Source organism: Centropristis striata, chromosome 20 (genome assembly GCF_030273125.1).
Source record: "Centropristis striata isolate RG_2023a ecotype Rhode Island chromosome 20, C.striata_1.0, whole genome shotgun sequence".
Classification (NCBI taxonomy): domain Eukaryota; kingdom Metazoa; phylum Chordata; class Actinopteri; order Perciformes; family Serranidae; genus Centropristis; species Centropristis striata.
Window position 1 is genome coordinate 25082742 of NC_081536.1, and position 22295 is coordinate 25105036.

Consider the following 22295-nt stretch of genomic DNA (forward strand, 5'->3'; position numbering starts at 1 on the left):
AGTACTTATAGTTAATTAAAAAGGACCTGGAAACTTCTTCCACCACTGCTATTTGGGTTGTTTTGATGCAGAATATTAAAAAAAAGACACATTTCTGACATTATTAAACTACTTTATTGAATGAGAATGTTTTGGAAATGCTGCAATGACTAGGCTGCTATTCTTTCTCTCCCTCTCTTTCTCTCTGAGAGAGAAAGTCTGTCAATTAGTGATAATGGACCCCATCGGCCAAGAGAAGACCACTCCCTCCCTCTCTACTCCCTCCCTCCTTGACACACACGCATACACACACACACACACACATACGAACACACACACACACTCTCTCTCTTTCTGTCTGTCTTTCTTTCTATCTCTCAGTCAGTAATAATGGAGCCCAGCAGTCCGAAGAAGATCCAGTTTGCTGTACCTCCGCTGCAGGGACAACTGGACCCACAGGCTGCCGAACATGTGAGTGTTTTCTGAATAAATGTGTGCGTGGGGGTGTGATGCATGTGAGGGCTGAATGGGGCTTCTATCTGTTATCTTCTAAGTCTTGCCTGGAATTTTCTGTGTGTGGGTGCAGACCAGCATGTGTGCATAAGTCGGTCTTATGAACGAGGCAGTTTGACAGCGTGTGTATTTAATGGCTCTGTGATATTTGAGTGGCCATGCATGTGACATGTTTTAATGTTTTTGCCATGGAGTGCAAAAAGGGGAATGTTTTTAAAGTGTTTGTGAGTATATGGTAGAGAATTAAAGGGAAAACTACCCTGTAAACACATCTAATGCTTGTTTATTGTGTATATTTGCAGTTAAACTGTTTCTCAGAAACAAGTTTAATCAAACATTATAAAAACTTCTCTTCCAGTAAGCACAATGATGATGTAAATGTGACTATCCAGAAATGCAGAATGACATCATTTGAGCTAAATTTGCTCCAGTTATGGGTGATTGCAACTATAATGCCTGTTCTCTTGGGGTGAAAGGCATTCTGGGAAACACATGATCACTAACAAACTGGTCTTTCTTAAAGCAGCTATAAGGAATTTTTAAGCTGTCAAACAAACTTAAATGATCCACCTTAAATGTGTCTAAATGACATAAGCAAACAACAGCATCAACAAGAAGATTGACTGTTTCTCTAAAGTTCCAAGTCCCTGTGAAATCAGACAAATTGATATACAGCATGTGGACGAGAAGTTTTGCAGTGAGCTGCACATTATCCAGTTAAAAAGAAGCAGGAGGAGATTTTTTGTGAAGAGAATTACATTTTTTACGCTGCATTTTGTGGTTATGGCTGATACTGCAAGATCGGCAAAGCGAAAGAGAAAATAATTGACTGAGGAACAAAACAAAACTACAGAGGACTTTGATAGAACAGGCTGAGGAACAGGCATCCAGTTCTCTTGTGCGTACATCTATATGAAGCCAGACCAAAATAATTTTTTAAGATTGTGGAAACACCACCGATTTGTCAACAGGGGTTGCCAAAGTCAAAACAAATTGAAAACTCCTTTTGGCTGCTTTCAGCAAAAGAAGGAAATCCAGAATGATAGAAAGTCCAAAATAACGTCTTTTTGACGATTTGGTAACACTTTCTAATAAGGGTTCAGATCATATACCCTTATTATAGGGAATAAAATCATATATTTCAGTCATGCTTAACTAATGCACGACTCTTGATGTTTTAATGCATTAATTCATGCAGGATTTATCATGAACTCCTGCTGCTCAGCATCAAAAAAGATCAAAGTTAATGGATCATAAGTTAAGGAATGTTAATCCACAGTTCATACTTCACACTTTAATTCATATGTAACCAAGTTAGCTGAATTCAAGACCATGCATTGGCTCAGCTTCTCTGATTAAGAAAACAGTAATAAGTAACAGTGTCATCTGGGTGAAAGTCCAGGGTTTGTTTGCCCGATCCACCTCAGAGTGACTTTTCATGCTTTATACCCAAATTTCCTGCTTCCCCTTTCGCTCTCACACTCTGAAACATCATTACAGCATTGGTATAGTTCAGAATTACTTTTGGCCAATAAAGAATGATTAACAACACATAGAATAAGATGGAATAGAAGAACATGTTAATATGTAAGCACATTCAATGGGGCTGATAACGAGCTACTGGCCTACAAGCAGGTGGAGTAGACCCCTACTCACCCAATCGTCTAATAACATTAGAATTGGGTGACAAATGCATGGCCCTGAAATAAACCTCTATTTGTTTATATATCCATCCATCCATCCATCCATCCATCCATCCATCCATCCATCCATCCATCCTCATCCGCTTATCCTGGGCCGGGTCGCGGGGGCAGCAGGTTAAGCAGGGCATTCCGGATGTCCCTCTCCCCAGCCACAACGTCCAGCTCCTCCTGGGGGACCCCAAGGCGTTCCCAGGCCAGGAGAGAGATATAATTCCTCCACCGTGTTCTGGGTCTTCCCCGGGGCCTCCTACCAGTTGGACGTACCCGGAAAACCTCTAACGGGAGGCAACCGGGCTAACGGGAGGTGTATGTATTAGTTAATTTGTCAGGGACAATGCAAAAAAGATTTTAACAGTTACAAAATTAGCTACAGATGTGTTGCATATGGGATTCCAAGCGAAGGCTAATTTGTCCCTGGTTTGTCTTAAAAAGACATCTAAATCATACCATTCAAATATTAATTGATTTAGGCAGGAGTTCTGCTAATTTGGTCACATATAAAAGTATGTTATTACTGTCAATTAATAATCCTTTACTGATGATCCAGTAACTTTGAACTTTTGTAAAGGGACTTGATCGTTTCTTGATGAAAAGCATCAAGAATTCATGATAAATCCTACATAAATTCATGCATTAAAACATCAAGGGTCGTGCATTAGTTGAGCATTACTTCAGATTTGTGCCCTTATATTGACTTGCCACCAAATGTTTCATCAGGGAGTTAAAGCTGCCCTCTGTGAGGCCGTTGGTCTTTGCTTCACTGACGTCTTTATGAACTGTTTAGTCGATGGAAACAGGAAGTTGGTGATTTCTAAGGAAGCTGGTAATGAACAGTGAGAGATTGGAGCCCCTGTGTTGGAAACCATCAACATCAATAAATTTCAGCGACGTTTTATGAGAAACCATCTTGTAAACCAAGTCCTCCAGTCCAGGATGACGATGAACATTTACATTCCTGCACTGCGACAGTGTTCAGGCAGAGTATACTCAGACAGTCTTTGTGCTGTTTTGTTTTAGTAACAGTGGGTTAAATCTGACTTTTACATTGGTTCCACTGGTTATTGTAGTTTTTATGTCTGTACGGGCATAAAACACAAGAACTACAGATCCTGTTTCTCATGTTAATGTTGGAAAAATGTATTTAAAATGTGCTTTCACATCATGCATTTCACAATAATGACGAAGAAAATCAAAATTAATGAGTGGTTCAATAGTAAATGTTTGCCAGTCAGAATGTGGGAAAGAAACCTTAAATAAGCAGACTCTAAAACTTCTTTAATAAACCAAAGTATTCAGGCAGTTAATGATACACTCTCCATTAAGTTGCAAAAATATGCAGGTTTGTGTGTTTTTACAGTGTGTGAACTGGGGCAATTAGCTCCTGTTGGTATATTTAATTGTTTTTAAGGAATAATTACTGGGACAGTTGTCAAGAAGCCTTATCATACTTTACAAAAACAGTGAAACAGTTGACAGATTCGGAGAGGAAATAGACATTAAAACATGTAGAACACATCAGACTGTAGGGAGGATTTATAAAAAAAAAAAACAGGAGGTGTTGAAACAACCAGGTGGTTACACTAAATAAGTGTTATTTTATTCTGCCCTGTGGGCTGAATAAGGTTCCAGGTGGCTCGCTGACAATCTCTAATAATTTCTCAAACTGTACTGTACCTCTTCTTGTTTTATACCTATTTATTTCTTTTTTCGTCCATTTTTATGCTCTTTAACCCCTTAACGCCTGCTGTCGCAAATATGCGACAAACCGTTTGACTCAGTCAACCAGCCGAGATAGCGTCTGCATTCCCCCAATGCCGGTTGAATACCTGCTGTTGCAGGTTTATATAAATAAACGAGGGTGAATAAATAAAACATTGTTTTTTCACTGTTATATTACTGTGTTATTGTTATCCTATTATTGACCATTATGCCTGCTGTAGCAAATTTGCAACATACCAAATTGACCCCAAATTGACCATTATGCCTGCTGTAGCAAATTTGCAACATACCAAATTGACCCCAAATTGACCATTATGCCTGTTGTCGCAAATTTGCAACATACCAAAATTTCTATTTATTTTTTGTGCAAAAGTGAAATTAATAATCTCAACATTATTTACCATCTACTTAAAGGCAAAAACACACATAAAACATTTTTTTATATACAGCTATATAAATTCAGGCGTTAAGGGGTTAATGACTGAAATGTCCATTTATGTAGAGCAGTTGGAATTGTCTTGTTCAGTGGTCTATATATAAACTTGCCTTGCCTAGTTTAAAATGAAAAAAAAAAAAATGTTTATGTACTTTGAGTATAAATATGGTGCCAGAAAGCATAAAAATAGAGCTTGTTTATAACAAACAAGGATCAATCCTCGTGGCAAGTTAATTTAGTTAAAAATTAAAGTTAATACATCAGTAAAACTGAAAATAAAGAGTTTCAAAGAAATATGCATTATGGGCCTTTAAATGGCAATCTATTTTAAGATGGTAAATATGATTAATGTTTGTTTATTGACAAGCTCCAGTTCCCCGGTTACACTGTCCCCCAAACTGTTTTAAATCTGGGCTTAGAGGCTTCTGTTCAATTATAAACAGTAGACATTTAAAGCAGTTTTGGATCAGAGGGCTGAGCGATGTCTTATCAAATTATTTAAAGGAGAAACAATGAAAATGCATTGTTTATTTTTGTGCGTTTACCTCAGATCCGTCGCAGAAGACCGACTCCTGCCACTCTGCAGATCTACAGACAACCTGGCACAGGTGAGAGAGGGAGAGTGTGTGTGTGTGTGTGAGAGGGAGAGAGAGATGGAGATGGGAGGGAGATGAGAGCTGAAAAGCAGCAGCAATAATGGAACCTTTATTAGATTTGTGCTGCTGCTTTTGGTAAGTGATCTTAGTGTTCAGACCGGACTGATGGATGCCTAAAGAGTGTGTGTGTGTGTGTGTGTGTGTGTGTTGCCAGCTCTCAGCTCATATAAATCCCGCTACACAGGAACTGACTGATTGAATAATCGGCCCATTTTGTGAGCTCAGCTCTGTGAGGTTGTATGGAGCTCTATAGATGCTGCAGGGGTGACGTGTTTCTGTAGGCCGGCATGGAAGACAAAGCCAATAGACAAATAAGCAGAAAATCAACTTGATGGCAAGCAAGAGTTTATGATATTCTTTATTTGTTACACAAGACAATCTGCACAAGTGAAAACCACTTTTATGAAGTTAAAAGCTCTGATGCCAAATGTCCCCAACAACCTCTTTACTCTCATTTAGCCACTTATCAGCAACCGCCTTTTTAAGACGTAAAAGCTTCAAAATCCATGTGTTTCATATTGTAGAAAAAAATTGTGAAAAGCACTTCAGCTTGTGTTAACCACAGAACTCATTTCAGGCAACAACAAAAAAACACACAGCAAAAACAAAACACTGACATTCCTGCAGCACTCTGTAAATATCTGAGCTGCTTTCAAGCATCCATTTTCCTTTGATTTCTCAGAGAAATCAGAGAAGAAAAATGTTGGTTTCAAACACAGCAGGAGACTGGAAACATAAACATGAACAACTTCCGTATTTTACATTTCAAGAAACCATAATTTCCTTGAATTTGAAATAATTTCTCTCCCTCTAATAATTTAATGATTATGGCTTTAAAAAGGGTTCAGCTCAAAGGTTGATCCGTGCACCAAATTTCAGAGTGTCATTCTTACTTTTTCCAGCAATAAACCACATTATGACAGTCAGTGTGCAGAGTGGAAACCAGCTGCAAAAACAAGAACTCGCCGCATGCACTTAGCCTTGAAACAGAGAAGATCACTGTGACAAAAGTGCAGATGTTGTGTCTTAAATTTTGTTTAAAAAACTGCATTTTATCTCCAACAAATACTTACATTTTCTGAAAGTATACCACTTTCAGTAATGCATGACTTCTATCAGAAACGTCTGGGATTTGTGTTTGGCCTCTCTTAAGGATACATCCCTGGATTTTGTTTTATTTCCTCCAGATCCCAAATTCTTCTTCCAGCTGGTATTTTGAAACTCACGGCTGAACTTCAAAACATCAACAGTGAGCTGGAGGAGAGTTTTGAAATTTGGGAATTTGTTTCTTTATTACCATGAACACACACAATGTAGTTTATTTTGACGAAATCCCACATTAAGCGTCCCCGCTGTCACGTATACTTACCAGACAACCAATAAGGTTGAATTCGCCACTGAAAATAGTCAGTAAATAGTCCACTTAGGAGATTTTCCACACTTTTCCACATTTTTAAACTGTTTTAAAGAGTTTTAGCCTCAGTAGGAAGCAATGGACTCCAGGCTGAAGTTGAAGAGCACTAAGATTGAATAACAGACTCTTTTCATGGTATTTGTTGACAGTACAAAATGTAGAATATTTCTTAGTGTTTTAAAGCAATATTAGGAAGAGAGTGAGGTAGGGGGACTGCATACACTTTTGTTCCAGAACAAAACATATTCTGAAAGCCTGAAATCTCAGCATCTAGCCATGGTCACTCAATTAGAAGAAACTAAGCAGTTAAGGCCCATTTCCCAACCTCAGAGTAATGGACCCACTGACACTGACCCTGTTAGATCCCTGAGCTATTGCTTGTGGTGCTAAAAAAATCATCTGCTGTGCAGATTTGGAACCGGCGATGTGCCATCGAGTTATAAAAGTGAGCGACTGAGAAATCAATAAAAACAGAAAGAACTAAATGCTGCTGTCTCATCTCTCTCTGCAGATGTTGGAGATCAACACAATGCCAGCGGAGAGTCACAGGTTTGTATGAATGTTTTTGTAATACATGTGCAGGGGAAGTGGGGAAACAAGTTAGACTTCCAGTTCTACAGAGCCCAGGGAAGCACCTAAAATCCAAGTCACTGTTGTAATGATTGTAATGAGTCATTTGAGCTGCACGATGTCAGAGGGATGAACTACCAATTTAAGGTTACACATGGACTTTATTATCGTAGACATGTTACTTTGTGGTAATCTCTAATGTGGCCGTAAAAGTAAACAAAAAGGCACAAAATGATCCTTTCATCCAACCCGTATGACCACATAGGTTGTTTCTTCCTACCCTCTAATACGACCCACAGGACTGTTTGCTCTGATGATCAACAATCCACATAGCTAAATGTACCGGTGGCCGTTTGAGACATGTCATTAAAACTGTGAAACGTTCACGGTTTTGTTAGTGTAGTGTAAATTCACTACCCCTTTTGAGTGAGAAAAAATGGATTGCAGACCAAGCTGAAGTTCCTTTTAGTCTTCTTTATTATAACTTATCAAAAAATACAGGAACATTGGAGGAGACTATTGTCCAATTTTAAGGCTGTTGAATGAAAGGTCCCATACCAAATGTAGCCCCTTTCTCCTCTAAAATTTCTCTATCTGTGACGGTATTTTATGTCCTCGGCTCAACGTATGGGCGCGTCTTCCAGGGGCCCAAATACACTACCTAAATTTACTTTTTACCTTACTTGGCTGACATCCAAAACCCCTTTTCTTTCTGACCGATGTTCACATTCCAACATATCCTCTGTCAAAACAGCTGTCCCCAGAGTCTCCCCGAGAAGTCCTGATGTCTCTATTTTTTTGAAGGGTCAGGATGAGCCCCAAAGGGTCAGAGAGGCCCCTCTTTACTGGCTCCAACCTCCTCTGCCCATGTCACATACAGTATACTATTTGTGGCACGAAAATATACTACATTAGCTTTAGGCAACATGGATTTTAGGGACGTGAAGTCGACCATGTGTGTTTGTTATCCAACCACCCAAACTTCTCCGCTACACGGACTTTGTCACTTTTTATACTACGTCACCTGACTATACTACAGACCCTAGTTGCACCCCAACAATGAATACTAATATGGGTTGTAATTAGCTGCTTGTACAAACAATCTATGGATTAGTTATTTGGGAGGAGGAGGAATCTAGTTACCTATGCTTCAAAATTTGACATACATTTTTAATATCAGATTGGTTTCTCAGAGCAGGGAAAAATTTAATCTACAGCTAGTAAATGCAAGATAAAAAGCAAAACAAAAGGAAATGATTTACTTCTTCATATTATCTTATTATCTCACATTTCTTGAGAGCTGTTGACCTTAAAAGGTCATGGCAGACATTGAGGGAACAGACAATATGTCAGATAAATGATGACTTGTTTGGAAGGTCGATGTTGCTTCACTATAATAAGATCAGTGAGGACAACACAATCTGTCCCATCTCTTATCGGATATATTTCTTATTTATAAGTAGCAAAATTGATCAATTGTTCATACAGTAACTGTTCTAGTTGTGACTGTGTGCAGTCAGATTATAATAAGTTATTTCTTGTGTTCTGCAGGCTTCAGATTCAGCTCAGAGAAAGCAGAGCACCTACGCCCCGCCCACCATGAAAGGTAAACACAGGGCAGTTTTCAGCCTCTTCTGTGTTAGTTCACAAAATGTGCATAATGTCTAAACATGTATAGAAGATGCTCTAAGCAAGGAAAGTGGAAGACATCTACTTAACCTTGAGCAGATGATTATGCATCTCAGATCCCTCTGCAGGCTACTGTTTGAGGAGAAAGCAGAGATGAAAGTATTTGCAGCAAGTAATGCCAGAAACAACAAAGACACCACTACATACGTTTAAAATACTGCCTATAAAACACATGGCAGCACTGAAAAAAAGCTTACTTTACTGAAATCAGTCGCCTGTAGTGTCTGAGGTCTGAGCACAGATCTTTTTAAAACTCACCGCATGTCTTTCACGCTAAAAATAATTCTGGGTAATTAGCAACAGACGCATCTTTTGTGCTTTAGAAATTAGGTGCAGTCAAAGTCAATTTAGGCGTGACTGGGACAACAATCAGCACGTTGTTGGAACATTTAACTAAAATGGAAACAGTCTGAGTCTGACCTTCGATTTTTTTCTTTATCTGATCAACTTCAGACTTGGTGATTGAGTTGCTGATGACTCACAGAAGTGTAGTGTGAGTTCTTTAAGTCAACGGGACACCCTTTTTTTGTAGTGTGTAATGTACACGCTGAGTACATGCTGTTCCTATTAACCCTATAAAGCCTGAACCATGAAATAATTGCCAGAAAATTCAATTTTTGTAAAAAACTGAGTGCTTATTAACCTGCTGACGAATTTTAAGAAATAAATAAATTGCATATATGAATTCTAATCTTTATCATATTTTATACATCAGGTCTTTTGTGCAATTTGTTGCTCACAGTTTGTTTTTCTTGTACAGACAAAAACATATAAACCCTAACATTTTTAACCTATTAAGACTTTGACTTTTCCTTTTTCCTCAAACATGCAAAATACATATTTTTTCCATATAACACAACATCATACATCTGCAGATATGAAGTTTTTTAACGCAGCAATAACCTGCATATCATTTTTGCTACATCTTGTATTTTTGTGCAATTTGTTGCTCAGTTTGTTTATCTTCAACACATGTATACATCAGGTTTTTGATGATGTGGAGGTCTCAAAAATTACTGTATCTAATATGATACACTTGGCTTTATAGGGTTAATGCCAAAGTCTTTTTGCCGTAGACTCATTTTGGAAAAGAGATGTTGGTAAATAACTGGATACATTTTGTTGAGCAAAACCACCATGAAATGACTTGAATCAGTATCAGAATTTGATCCATTTGGTTTGATAACATTTTGAAATATTAGAAGAGATTCATTGTCCTTAACAACTTGTTCACTGGAGCCGATTCCGGCTGACATTGGGCAAGAGGCGGGGTACACCTAGAGACAGACAGTCACACTTTTATTCACACCGGGCAATTTAGAGTCACCACATAAACGTACCTGCATGTTTTTGGACTGTGGGAGAAGGCCGGACCTCGGTAAGAACAAGCAAACTCTGCACATAAGAGCCGTAGGTTGGAGGTGAACAAGCGACGCTCTTGCTGTGAGGCAAGAGTGCAAACCACTACACCACTGTGAAGCCCTGTCTAGAAGATATGCACAATTTAATTATTTCATACCCTGAAATAACCCCCCTAAACTGGAAATTAGCTGCCTCTGCTGGTGGAAGTCTTGTGCAGATGCTCCTCAGGCTGCACCTTTAGGCGACACGTGCCAAAGAGCAACTTTCATAGGAATGAACAGGGCCCCGCCTCCAACACTGTATCCAGTTCTCTTTACATCCCCATGGCTAGAGGACATTAAAGACCAGATGTAGAATAAGAGACTTTGGATGTTACATTTTGGCAAATCCATTAAAACATTTCAAGTATTAGAAACGTAATTGTTAGAATAAATGCTTTAACCCTCTGGGTTCTGAGCCTATATGCTCTTTATAAGCCACATAATATTTACTATACCCATGTTTGGTATTTGGTATTTTCTCAGCACAACTTCAATATGATCTGACAATTATTTTTCACTTTAACCCACTTTATTAACATATTGAGCCCAAAAATACACAAAAATCATGAAATTTGAAATAAAATTATATTATTTAAGACAATAAAAACCACAAATATGCTCAATGAACTGTTTCGGACGTAAAAAATGTAAACATAGGTTGCAAATATGAACATATAAAGGTAAAATTAAAATATAATAAAACTATAAACAAAAAATACCATAAAAACATGTTTATTTATAGGAGCAGTGTTAGATGCTTAGACCCCTTTTTTCCATTTTTGCAAAATGCCTCGCCTGCCTCATCCCATCCTACTTTTATACTTGATTAAATCATTTTGTGCTATCAAATAAAACGATCATTTATTTGGTTTTACATGACCTCAGAACGTCAAACAAATCATAGACCCCAGAGGATTAACTGGAAATAGCCTGGTCCCAAATAGCTTTAGTTGTTAGCATATGATGTGTATACTACAACACTGCTAAGGGAAGCAACTATGTATCGGCAGGTTTGTTGATCTGGAAGCAAAGTATCAAGTGTGTAGTTGTTTAGATGAGCAGTTCTTGAGAAAGCTGCAAGCAGAAATACAGAAAGGTCAAGCAACCAGCCCACTTTAAAGGGCACTGAATGAGTGTTAGTTAATAAGGTAAATATCTAATAATTAAGACTTTAACCAGGGATTTAATTCATCAATTCAATTCAATTCAATTCAATTCTCACTTTCTTCCTCGCTGCTTTATCATTTACAATATGTACCTGATTATATGCTATTTGTCAGAGTCATAAATCCTACAAAACGATACAAAACTTGTGCTTATTCTTTATGTACTTTAAGGTATGTATTGTCACGCACTGGTCGTTGTGTTACAGCTGTGTACACACCATATCCTGCTTCCTCTTCTCAGTTTAATGGGATTCTGTATGTCTGCTATTTACATAGATGTTCTGTTTGTTTTGTTTTATTACACATTGTTTGTGTTTCTCCCCCCACACACACACACACTTCTGTTTTTGCTTTAGTATATATCCATTTGTCCGATCTGTAGGCTCAGCTGGCAGGGTGATGGGGGATGGTGCTGGTGGATGGGGAGAGAGGGGTTCGGCAGTTACTTCTGATGGTGATTTCTTAAAGTAAAGTAAAAAAGATAGATTATGCTTTTAACACGGCCACTTCTGGACTGTTTTTGATTAATTACAGCTTGTTGTTAATGGCTAATTTGTGCAGCCACAATTTTTTTGATACTACCAAAGTCAGAAATGATAAAAAGCAAAGGCTTCGATATGTTTCTGTTTTTGCAATAATAATAGAAAATACATAGAAGCCATTCTCATATCCAGCACAGAGAAAGGGTCTCTGATAACAGCGGAGACAATTGGTTTTATACCATGAAAATGAATTTTTTCTTTTGTTTTATTGTTTGTAGTAGAGGTGTGTATGTTGTTTGTTGATTTGCAGGCTATTCAAGTAATATAGATCGCTTACTTTATTGTCTCTGCAATTGTGAATAATGTCTTGATCCTCTGAGGAGCTTCTTGACTTAAAAAAAAAGTCAAAGCAGCTCTGCTTTTATCCTCAGTTCGTCTAAAGAGCATCTTTCTGATGGCTCTTATCTCTAAAAGACTCTGTTGTCATTTTGTTATCATCGCCCAAACTGAATAATTTATAAAACTGTTACAAGGCTCAGAGGAGCAGCAGCGCTGCTAAAACATCAGTTTAGAGAGGCTGACTTAGCAAGCTCTTCTTATTCTCTACAATGTGTTGTGTCTTCAAATATGTACACGAGAAGAAGAGAGAAGACATTTTAATGAGTCTTTAGGTTTTCTGGAGGGAAAGGAAAAGAAACAGGAAGAAAAACATAGTGCATATTAAGTGTGTGTGCGGCACTCTCGACCAGTGAGTGCAGCACCGAGTTCCGGGAAGTGGAGACAGTAAAAGCTTTTTTTTATTGATCCCGTCTGAGTGTGTGTGTGTGTGTGTGTTTGTGTGTGTGTGTGTTTGTGTGTGTGTGTGTGTGTGTGTGTGTGTGTGTGTGTGTAGACCAGTTACCTAAGAGCCTCATGAGTAACTGCCTGTGCATCAAATGTTTGCATTGTGTTATATATGGTGTAGAATATGAATAAAATGGTTTTATTTAAAGCAGATTCGATTTTATTGCAGTACCTTGTTTCTTCATATAAATAAAGTTGAAAGGCAGTTTAATTTAAATTTATAAGGCCGTTTTAAGCAGACTTTGGTAGTATTTATGCAAATCTTTAGTGTCTGCAGGCTCATGATGCAGGACTTGGACTAGGGCTGGAAATATTGACGGAAATAGCCCATTACTAAAGGCTATCAAAATGTCACCAGTCAAACAATACCTCTATCTATAGAATCCTTTTTGTACCTACATATAGAAAAAAAAGACTTTTAAAAGCCAATAACCGCAAGCTTTCTTCAATGTATTGCAAGATGTGATTGGATGTTGTATTTGACAGAGTTGGAAGTTAAGCGTGCAAAGATGCAACCAAAACATGGAAAAAGCATGGTACTACTACTCATCTGTGGTGTCTTATAACAATAAATGCTTTGGTAGTGGCATTTAACATAACTGAAAGCTTCCATTCACATCATAGATATAATATGAACTGAAAAAATGAATCAAATGAAGCATTTATTGGTATCTGTATCACGTTAAGGGTGCTAGTATTGTATTGTTGTTTGGACAGAAAACATAAACCTAATATAATAGAGAGTTTGTAGACTCAAAGTAGCTCTGCAAGAAAAACACTAGCTTAAAAATTGTTTATATAGCCATATGGCTAATTTTGGTTGGGTCCATTTTACTGTTTGGTGTCAACTAAAGATAGTTACAATGGAACAACATTGCCGTTTGACAGCAGAAGATTTTGCATAATATATCAACAACCTTCTTCCATAAACATACTTTTTACTTTAAACACCTAAAGTGTGACTGTTTTTTCAGGTGCCTTGGATATATAAATGTCAGGGGAAGACACTTCACTCTTTTTGCTTATCTTTACTTTGATTTTTATCTTTTAGTTTTCTCATTCAGTTTCAAGTTGAATTAAAGTTATAATTTTCTCTCCTGCAAAACGAGTGTAGTTGAAGCGAGTCTCCACTAGAGGTGCTCTTCTCTCCTCAGAGCTCCAGCTGGGGGTGGAGCAGCACCTTCTGGGGGCGGGGCACTGTGAGACAGACAGCCAGATGAGCCCAATCACAGCGCAGCTCTATGCCACGGCTTCCCTTTGGGCCAATCACAATGGGCCAGAGGAAGCCAATGGGAATGAGGCGAGTCTGCTGTTAGCCAATCAGGAGAGAGGAGTGGCAGAGAGCAACAGTTCAGGGGGTAAACTGATTTTAAGACAGAAACATGTACACACTTTGGCCAATGGTATATTCCAGCTCATTGTAGTCCAAATGGTCTGAGAGAAAACTAGACTTCTCCAAAAAAAATCTAGCCCATGGCGGGTCATTTTTAATATTTGGTTATTTCAGGAAGCGTGCTTATTGGCTGTTCTACAAATGCAGATGTGCATGCACGTCTCTTCAGATAGTGAAGACCTGAAACAACAACTCCCAGCACTGCAAAGCAACCCCCCAGAAAAGGGATGCAAATTCTCAAAAAGAGAGTCGAAAAGAGACACAAAGTGCGAGTATTTGGTGTCATTTATTAAGAAATTCTGAGACAAAGGCAGTTTTCTGTTTGACTAAAAGCCAAAAAACATTGTACAAATATTTCATATTCTGAGTTATATGGAGCATACTGTTGGCCTTACACACACACCAAATCCACAAACACACGGGTGGTAATTTCATCAACAAATTATACTCCTACTGCCAACCAGCAACAACCATATTATTTAGTTACGGAATAGAAAATTTTTCAATTTTTTTCATAAAAATAAAAATGTATTAGTAACATTTATCTGGAGACTTGATAGTATTGGCTTGACAAACCCTTGAAATAAAAAAAAAAGTTCAGAGTTTTAATTTTGTCACAAAGAGAAAATGCTTTGCCTTGTAGTATAAAAGTTAAAATTGCAATTTCAAATGCAAAATAAAGAAGCTACTTGTCAAATTCTGCAGCTTTAATGAGCTTTTTAGTCTCTCTGGGCTTGTTGTTACACCTGAAGCTCCAAATGTTGGCGTGCATTCAACATAGCTATGTACAGTAAAAGCTAAAAATGTGGCAGTAAATTGGATTACATGCACACACTCTTACTAACATCATCACCTTTCTATAATAACAGTCTATATTCTGTTAATCTCTTGACTAACAGCACTAACTTCTCTCTCTTGTCTTCCCTCTTGTGGCTTTGCATGATGTTTTAATTCCCATCCTCTTTTACACTCCTCCCCCTCTCTTCCCCCTTTCTCAGATTTGTCATGTGACCACAAAAAGGAAGTGTCCAGTCCCGACTCGGTCTCCCGATAGCCACCTTTGCTCACTTTCATCTCTTTGTCTCTCAATAACCAACTTTTCCTGTGACTCACTGCTGTTCATCTGACCCCACTAACACACTGCTTCACTCTCGTGCTACACATTAATACTGTATGTTTTGATTTGGCAACAGCTCTCCTGCTCTTTCACACACACACACACACACACATACAGACACATAGAGATTTTAGTAAAACATACTAAATGAGCCCGACTTTAAATTACTGTGGCTGATGTTGGTAAGGTTTTGCTTGTGTAGAAATGGCTGTGAATAAAGATGTATTATATTCAAACATTTACTGCATGCCTGACTATTCTTTATCTGCAACAGAAAACTGTTTTTGATTGTATTAAATCTATTTTTAATGCTAAAACACTTAAAGTTCGTAGTGTTTAGGGGATTGATTCATGGTCATTGTGGTCTTTATCTTGGTCTTTTACACTTGTATGCAACAGATTGTTTTTACTAAACAAAAAAACACAACAGAGAAGGCTATTTCTGCAGAAATCAATGCTGCGTGACTCCTGGGTCAGACGGTTCATTTAACAGATTCTATTGCTTATTAGTTATTACACTGGGAGAAAGAGTGGACTCTGCTGAACGCTTTGCTGTAAAATATGTGTTTGTGGTATCAAAAATGTGAAAAACAGAGCAAGTTTAAAGGAAGACCTTTCTTTTTGGTTTGTGCCTGAAATTTCAATCAACATTGGAGTGAACTGGGCAATCTGATGGCACCTCCATCTCTAAGAGGCTCATACCGCAAAATATATACTATATCTGTTTGCTTAGACAGTTACATTGTTTGAAAGAGCACTCATTTTTCTATACTTTGGTGAATAAAAATTATGTTTGAATGATAAAAATTGTGGAAGTAAAAGGAACATGAAAATACATTTTTATGAAGATTTTCACAGCTTAACCCTAACATGCACTTTGGGGAAAAACTCCCGGGCAACACTGAATATCTAGTAAAGTATTAAACAATTGACCACTAATGAAAACTAATCGCGAAATGTTTTAATCGGATTAAAGATTTTGAGGTTTGAAAGGAGTTTTTATTTTGTACCAAAAAATGCTGCAGAAGTTAGAACGGAGTAAAATTTTCCTGAAAAATGTTCAAAATATTTTGGAAAGTGTGGAATAGTATGGACATGAATGGCCCTTTTTAAAGGATTGTTAAGGCATGGTCTTAAGTGAATTGCAGAAGTGCATTTAGGGCTTATCCAATTAAAATGTTGCTTGTGAAATGGTGCACAAACTGGTCGCAAAAGGAGGGGCAACTGCTACAACTGCATCGATCTGAAACTAGCAGTGACATAATGTGGTGAGGGAAATATAAGGCTGTAAATAGTATTAGAAGTAATGTTCTAAGGTCGTTAAACATTTTTTATTTCTATGTTGGAGCATGTATATTATAAGCGAGAAAAGCATTGGACAACATGGAGGAGTCAAATTAATTGCAGCCTACCTACCAACCCTAACCTAAAAGATTTAAAATGTAAACCAGACAGGGGTAGAAAAGAGCATTGGGACAACCATTAGAAGATTAAAATATTAAGAGTAATAGGTTAAAGTAAAAGGACATGGTGTTTGGTTTGTGTGCACCATTCATTCAGCAATAAATAGCATTAAACGCCGCCTCCCTCACATCTGTGTGACCCTACTGTTTGGAAATCAACATCCCCCGGCAGTGCAATACAGCTGAAGTGTCTCTGTGTGTTTGTGAATGAGTGTGTGGCTTATACAGCATGTGGCCCAGTGTTTTTATCACATGGCCCTGACTCATTCTCACTTCTGCAGCCCAACTCTTCAACCGACACTCTCCTTGCCACCCTCTCCTCCTCTCTTGACTCACTCTGCCCTCTCACTCCTCGGAAAGTACGCAAGTCCTCCCCTGACCCTTGGCTGTCAGACTCTGTGCGTGCCACCAGAGCTCCCCTACGGGCATCAGAACGGAAGTGGCAGAAATATGAACACTCTAAGGACCTACGCAACTACCAATCTATTCTTGCTGCCTTTTCATCTTTGATTTCAGCTGAAAAAAGCTCTTTCTATAAGACCAAGATCCGATCCTCATTCTCCAACCCGAAGAAGCTCTACTCGATCTTTACAAACCTCCTGGTCCCTCCAACCCCCCCTCCTACCTCCTCCCTCCTACCGACCCACTTTGTCAACCACTTCCTGAAAAAGATTGAGGACATACGCTTTCCATTTACCCATCCAGTCTTACAACCCGCCTCTCCTCCTTCCTCGTCATTGCCTCCCACCCTCTCAGCATTCACTCCACTGTCTCCTCCTCAAGTGCTCAGCCTTGTAACCTCTGCCCGTCCTACCACTTGTCAGCTGGATCCTATTCCCTCCCACCTGTTTCAGTCTATTGCTCCGGATCTCCTCCCGTTCCTCTCCCATCTTATCAACATTTCCTTGACTACTGGCTGTTTTCCTAACTCTCTGAAGGAAGCAAGGATGAATCCTCTCCTAAAGAAATCCACCCTTGACCCATCCTTAGTGGACAACTACAGAACCGTCAAGGCGAAGGCAGCCTCTCTCTCATCTGTGGTGGTTCTACTGGACCTTTCTGCAGCTTTCGACACTGTTGATCATCAGATCCTCATCTCCACCCTTCACCACCTGGGAGTATCGGGCTCTGCCCTGTCTCTACTCAAATCCTATCTCAAGGACCGCACCTTCCGTATAACTTGGAGGAGTTCTGTTTCAGAACCCTGTCCACTCACCAGCGGGGTCCCTCAAGGCTCTGTCCTTGGTCCGCTCCTTTTCTCGGTATACACCAACTCCCTTGGCTCCCTCATCCACTCGCATGGCTTCTCCTATCATAGCTATGCTGACGACACCCAGCTAATCCTCTCATTTCCCCAGTCTGAAGCACAGGCAGCAGCGCGTATCTCTGCATGTTTGGCCGACATCTCCCAGTGGATGTCCTTGCACCACCTCAAACTCAACCTGGGAAAGACTGAGCTACTTTACCTCCCAGGGAAGGGCTCTCCCACCACTGACCTCCACATCACTGTCCAGAACACAGTGGTTGTCTCCACAAAAACCGCCAAAAACCTTGGCGTGACTCTTGACAACCAACTGTTCCTCTCCACAAACATCACCGCCACCACCAGATCTTGCAGATTCTTTCTGCATAACATCAGGAGAATCCGCCCGTTTCTCACCCAGAAGGCAGCTCAGGTCCTGGTCCAGGCGCTTGTCATCTCACGCCTGGACTACTGCAACTCCCTTGGCAGGTCTGACTGCCAAAGCCATCCGACCTCTGCAACTCATCCAAAATGCAGCTGCTCGATATTGTCTTCAATCTTCCCAAATTTTCACACACAACACCCCTCCTCCGCTCCCTCCACTGGCTACCGGTGGCTGTGCAGATACGCTTCAAGACTCTAGCTCTGGCGTATTCCTCTGCTAATGGTTCAGGTCCTACTTACATCCAAGACCTTGTCAAACTCTACACCCCTCTACACTCTGCATCAGCCAAACAGCTGGCAACCCCCACCCCACGTGGGTCAACTCGCCTCAAAACCTCCTCCAGACTTTTCTCTGTCTTGGCTCCCAAATGGTGGAACGAGCTCCCCACCGACATCAGGACCTCAGACAGCCTGTACATCTTCCGCTGCACCTATCTCTTCCAACAATACCTCGGTTAAGTCATGGTCACCGAACATATATATATATATATATATATTTGTTTTTAAATTGCTCTTCTTTTGTTTTGTTTTTTCTCTTCTTTTCTTCTTTAACATATAGCACTCCTGTAGCAATGACAGTTGGCTCTTAAAGTTATGTACTTGATTCCTGTGGTCTATGTCTAGTACCATCAGGTTGAATGCACTTATTGTAAGTCGCTTTGGACAAAAGCGTCAGCTAAATGACATGTAATGTAATGTAATGTAATGTAATGAGAGGCAAAATGTCCACAGATGGGATGTGCAGCAAAAAGAAAATAGAAGCAAAAGAAAGAAACAACTGGGATCCACCATAACAGCTGGATAAACGTAGACTCTTCTGGTTTATCTCCAGGCCCATGACCATAATTTGCATGTGTTTTCAATATCGTGAGTTAAATAGTTTTTAAGTGAGTCATTTTGTGCTTTCTATTATGGACGATTTTTTTTGCCTGCTTCCCGTTCGTCTTCAAGGATTTAGCAGGTATTTCCTGTTGATGCTATGTCCAACGTGCACATGGAAAGAGGAGGATATATTAGAAGGACATTGTGCTCTTCACCCTTTACTGCCAACAGCTCCTTTTATTTTGTAAACGTCTACATATCACTTACTTTAGAAAAAGTACTAATACCACATTGCGAAATTACTCCACTACAAGGAAAAAGTCCTGCATTCACAAGTTACTTAAGTAAAAGAACAAAAGCATCAACATCAAAATGTACTTAAAGTATGTAAATATTGTTATTCTGTTATTTGGATTGATGCACTTATGTATGTCACGTTTTAATTTTGTAGAGATAGAGCTCACTGGAGTACAAATTACAATATGTGCCTCTAAAATGTAGTGGAGAAGAAATATAAAGTTACTTAAAATGGAAATACTCCAGTAAAGAACAAGTACCTCACAATTGTACCATTTCTGATTGTTCAAGTACATGTGAATCAGAAAAAGTTTATAGTTTATGTTTCCTATATTGATAGTAACATTTTGAATGGGGGAGAAGGGGCGGTTAATGACAGGTATTACACCAAAACAGTATGGCTTTATTTTTAGTTTCTCTTTCATTGTTATTAATTTACCTGTCATCTTAAAAGGCTGGTGGTTGTGGTGATGGTGTTTTGGTGGGGTGGATGGGTTCATAAATCAGATTACGTAACAAAAAAAATTACTTGTATTTAATAAAGGAAAAAAGCAAAATATTACGTTTCAAGAAAGCATAGCACATTACAAACAACTGGGAGAATCCAGATAATTAGAAAATAGTATACAATCAGGAACCCTGAGACCTTTTCCATGGCGTGCTTTTGCCACACCAGCAGGGAAATTTAATGTTAGGTGTATTTACAGATGCAATTACTAGCCAAATATTTGTGCTACTGAACATGACTGTATTGTGTTTCAGTACATCCTGTTGTGGTCATGACCAGGCCTCGTCATTTTAGGGGCAAGGCCACTTGGCCTTTTGTGTTGTCAATTTTTTGAGGGCACAAAGGCCAAAAGCCAGGGCATCAAGGCAACAATGATTTTAAGTCCACGTTCATAGTGAAACTAATTTAAGGACTAGTAATGACTCTTCTGAGGAAGATTGGAGTCTCGGTTGAAACTGCCAAGCAGGTAAAGAAACATCTCTTGCTCTTTGAGAGCTAAATGAGAGCAAACACCTCACATAACATTTTTCAGTTGGGAGATACCATATTATAGAATCTTTGTTATACTGTGTCATTTTTAATTGCTGTCAACATGCTTTCCACTAGGACATGGAGCGGCCACCCAGTATGGAAAAATAGCTGGCTAGAATTTTTTCCATAAAAGCCCAAAATTGGTGCCTCTCACACATTCTAATGCAACTATTCCATCATATAAACTCATCATAATCATTGCATATTTTAAGAATTATTTTAAAGGAGAATAAAGGTTCTTGTATATTTTATTTAAGGCATCTTATTTTGACAGTCTTCTTGTAAATTCTGTGGTTGATTCTGTTAACACACTCACTCTTATTTTGAAAACTGCATGCTTTTAGCAACAGGAAGTTATTCAAAACAGTAAGTCACAGTTTAATGTGATTAAAACAACTCATTTTGGACCGTTTGGACCTCTGACCGCCCGGACAGGTTGATAGTATTTAGTTTGGTGACGGTCAGACACGGAGAGATCATGTGGGGACAAGATCGTGTGTAAGTGTGTGAATGCTCGCATGTCTCGGAGGACGGAGAGCTGGGTCGGGGTTTGACTGACTGACGAGTGACAGACACTCTGCTGAGCAACGGCAACACAACGCAAAATAACTTTATATTATAGATCAGCCAAGTGATAGGTCATCAAAAGATGCTTGTTTTCTCAAAAGTCGCAGGTGTCAAAGCTGTGTTGACAGGAACGAGGCAGACTAGAAGCTAGAAACCCGCGATACCAACTGGGGCAGTGGGCGGGGCATCATGGCCTCAGGGCAGAAATGTTTTTTATGGGCAAGAGGCCAATTTGCGAGGGCATGAGGGCCATGGCATACATGTAGACAAGAGTTTGTGTTTACATACAAACTGGTTAATGTAGCCTAGTTTTTGTTCTGTTGGCTAACTTTCTTATTTTTACTCATGAAATCAATAATATGTTCAGTATTGCTAATTTGAGTCATTTTTGTGTGTGTAGGTAAGCTGAAAAGTTCTGTCCCGGAGGAGAACGAGGAGGAAGACAACCCTCTGGACGGCTGATCCAGGAGAGACAAAGATCTCAGCACACCAAGAGACGGCCGATTTATATCTCTGATACTCTCGACAAACCAAACGGACAGAATGCTGTCCATCTCAAGTGTAGCACCGGCAAGACAGGACATTGATCTGTGGGATAGTTTATTGAGAGACAGAAGCAAATGATTAATTAGAGTAGGCAAAGATAAGTAATGAATGGACCTGGAAACAGCTCACTTAGCACATTCAGCAAAACTGTTACTGACTATTATTAACTAACCCCAAAACAAAATTAGTAATTACCTTTGTTGGTCCTGATTTAGTCTAGAAATACAGTAGAAGTAGGATTTCCCCTAAAAACTCACCACCATCACAACAGTTTACCTCAAAACAGCCGTTAACACTTTCTGCAGGAAACACATTAATGTCATGTAAACCAACAACTTGAACTAATTAAGTCTCAGAAAATAGTCATTTTTTGACCATTATACAGTGTCAGTTTACTTAAAACCAAATCAAACAAACACAATAAAAATCTTGATAGCAACAACAAAATAATCATGTTAACTGCTAGCATTTGTACTATAACTTTACAATAACTAGCAACTTTTTTGGGTTGTTTTCTGCCATATAATTTCAAATTTTCTCAGTATGATTAGGAAGGTGGTTGGCCAATAACTAATACTTGTAAAAAATATATGCCGTAGCTTATGAAACAACCATGCAATAAATACTACATTTAGCTTTTAGCTCATTAATGTCATAATACATTTTCACAGTAGACGTTGACAATATAATAAAGGGTTGGTTAACTCCTAAAGCAAAAATAACCTATTTTATCTCTTATCTGTAATGCTATTCAACACTCTAGATTCTTTGGTGTGTGTTGCTGAGTGTTG

At 39.0% G+C, this 22295-nt stretch overlaps 1 protein-coding gene across 2 annotated transcripts; it reads left to right on the forward strand.

Moving 5' to 3' along the window:
- Positions 1-319: 319 nt before the first annotated feature.
- Positions 320-22295, forward strand: LOC131993065 (protein phosphatase 1 regulatory subunit 1C-like). 2 transcript variants are annotated; one of them, XM_059358771.1, is made up of 6 exons: positions 320-450; positions 4901-4958; positions 6932-6969; positions 8542-8596; positions 13728-13931; positions 14965-15179. In XM_059358771.1, the coding sequence occupies exons 1-6, from the start codon at positions 370-372 to the stop codon at positions 15018-15020; spliced, it is 492 nt and encodes a 163-aa protein (XP_059214754.1). In that variant the 5' UTR covers positions 320-369; the 3' UTR covers positions 15021-15179. The 2 variants fall into 2 exon arrangements, with proteins under 2 accessions (XP_059214754.1, XP_059214755.1); XM_059358772.1 differs by lacking the exons at positions 13728-13931; positions 14965-15179 and adding an exon at positions 21359-22295.

Coding starts and splice junctions, on each gene's coding strand:
- LOC131993065 (XM_059358771.1), top strand. CDS start 370: ATGGAGCCCAGCAGTCCGAAGAAGATCCAGTTTGCTGTACCTCCGCTG. Junction 4,959..6,931: donor CTACAGACAACCTGGCACAG/GTGAGAGAGGGA, acceptor CTCTCTCTGCAG/ATGTTGGAGATCAACACAAT. Junction 6,970..8,541: donor ATGCCAGCGGAGAGTCACAG/GTTTGTATGAAT, acceptor TGTGTTCTGCAG/GCTTCAGATTCAGCTCAGAG.